The sequence below is a fragment of the Penaeus vannamei genome, chromosome 21 (genome assembly GCF_042767895.1).
Source record: "Penaeus vannamei isolate JL-2024 chromosome 21, ASM4276789v1, whole genome shotgun sequence".
NCBI lineage: Eukaryota > Metazoa > Arthropoda > Malacostraca > Decapoda > Penaeidae > Penaeus > Penaeus vannamei.
In genome coordinates, this window is record NC_091569.1 from 28,996,281 (window position 1) to 28,998,780 (window position 2,500).

At 38.6% G+C, this 2,500-nt stretch overlaps 1 protein-coding gene across 1 annotated transcript in view; it reads right to left on the minus strand.

The window, feature by feature from the left end:
- The window catches only part of LOC138865562 (uncharacterized), a 546-nt gene extending 218 nt beyond the window's left edge, over positions 1–328 (minus strand). Inside the window, exon 1 of the mRNA XM_070136252.1 lies at positions 1–328. This exon is cut by the window's left edge and continues 218 nt beyond it. Coding sequence (XP_069992353.1) covers positions 1–328 — 328 coding nt within the window.
- Positions 329–2,500: the final 2,172 nt, after the last annotated feature.

Sequence of the window (2,500 nt, forward strand, 5' to 3'; positions counted from 1 at the left end):
CGCCTTCTTTTGTCTTCTTACTATGAGCAGAAAAATAATGAATGGTTTCATCTTTATTGGTGGGTTTTCTGTACACGGAAAATACCGAGCCATCTGGTCTTCCGTGGATCATGGTGTCCAGGAAAGGGAGCTGTTCATTCCCTTCTTCTGTGGTGAATTGTATGGAGGGGTGTACTGCACTGAGTCTGTCGAGGAGATCCGGCAGGTTCGTCCTGGTTGGTACTACAGCGAGGATGTCGTCCACGCTCCTTCCCACAATGTTTCGATAGTGATCAGCCTCGAGGGTCTCCATGAACAGCTGGGCAAGAACTGAAAGTGGTGAACCCATCACACAAGTCCCTGGATCTTGTCATACTCGCGCCCTCTGAATTCAAACGGGCCAAACTCCACGCAGAGACGGATGAGTTTGATGTAATCGTCTATCTGCAGTGGTATTTCCCCCTCGTCCATTCTTACCAATGCTCGTTCTACAGCTCTAATGGCCCCGTCGAATGGCACGTTCGTAAACAGGGACTTGACATGTTGGAGGTGTTTGATAGATGGCAACCGCTGATGGAGTTTAAGGCGGCAGATAGAAGCGCTGCGAGTTTCTTCGCTAGACGGTGTGGAGCAGTCCCGGTCCCGTTGGTGATGGGTCTCACGGGGTTTCCTTCCTTGTGGGTCTTGATGCTTCCACGGATCGTCGGTGTGCGCGGCGTCTCCTTGAGCAGGTGAAGCATGGACTTTCCCTTCTCAGAACCTCTCAGGACCTTCCTTGCTGCTTTGTTGAATTCGAGGGATCTTGCCTCCGCATTCCCTCTTTTGGCTTGTCTGTAAGTAGAAACGTCTGAGATCAGTATTTCCATCTTAATTAGTTATAAATAATTACGACACCGCCACCCTTATCAGACGGAGCAATGACGTTGGATTCGTCTTTGCCAAGTTCCCGTAGGGCCTTGATGTACCTAGCAGGAATGGCAGGCTCTCGACCTTTGGCGCTGGCGACTGCACAGGTCACAACACCCTACAGGAATCCTCTTTCTATTGCGGAGATGCTACAGCAAAACACATTTTATGGAAGAAAATGGCAAATTATGTGTTTTTACTCACTCATAATGCTTATCATTCCTAACTAAAATCATGCCAATACTATTATACTGAAAGTGATTCAAAATTACAGTTAATTTCAGTTACTTGTGAAATTAAATCTATTATCATTTTATTTCTTTATCTTACTGAAAAAGCCCAATTCTAGAGCTAATCTGAAAATAACTGATATATATATATATATATATATATATATATATATATATATATATATATATATATATATACACATTCAAATACATCTAAGAGAATACAGGGTTTTTAATACCATTTCATAAATAGCTAATGCTACAGCATTTTTTTTTTTTTTTTTTTTTTTTTACAAGAAATCATAAAAAATATAATTTTTTCTCATCATAAAAGAATCATCCTTAACTTCTACAAAATCTTATATCGAGGTGTTAATAGTTCCGCTGGCATGTTTTCTCCATCTTTATTAAAGATGAAAATAAGTACCATTTAATTATTCAAGCTTTGAAATTCATGATCCGACTCCTCCGATTTATGGCTACCTAAAAGTTAGTGAAAAGCTTTATGACAGGACCGTAATAAGTGATAGCCGTAGCCTCCTACGCTTCGGCAGATCTCACTGCATTCCTGACGTTGTTCATGGATAATTCTATTTTGCGTGTTTTCTTCATTACATGTTGTTCAATAAGAAAATACACGTATTCATTAATCTGTGTATTTACTAATTGCAAAGGCCTGTATAAAACGATATCATAGCCTTAGCGCTTCAAGGAAATGCCATTTTCATAGTTTCATTGATATTGATGTTTTTTTTTTACAGATAATTGTGCATTTGTATGCATTGCTTCAGTAGATTAGTGTTTCCTCAATGAAAACATATTTGCATACATTTTTATGTACTTATGGTTATGCAGTAAATCAATAATCGCAAATAAACGATGTAAACAAATGACCAACACTTTTTTTTTTTTTTTTTTATCTTGAACACTTTTGTTTCTCGGAATTGTCTGAGAACTTTCGTTGATACCGGCCTAGTTTCTTTGATTTTTTTTTTTTCACGAATTTTGACTGACTGATTTCTTGCGTATGAACTTCTTAACCAATGGTTATCAGTTCCATGATGATTGATCTTGTTATGCACGACTTCTTGGCTGACATCATTAGAAGCTTTATATGAACCACCCAATTTGAATATCTGTTTATTGTTTATGTTAGATTTATTTTGCCAATTTTATTAATGCTGTTTCATTGGATAGATTGATGGATTCTAGGAATGTTATTAATCATTTTACAACTAAGGCCTTATTTCCGCCGACAAAAAAACTAGACACTAGAGAGTGTTGCAAATTTCATTCATGAAATTCCCCAGGGCGACAGCAACGTTGCCAATGTTTTACGGTCTTGTACGACCCCGCCTCCATTCTTAGGAATCGTACTGGAGTTA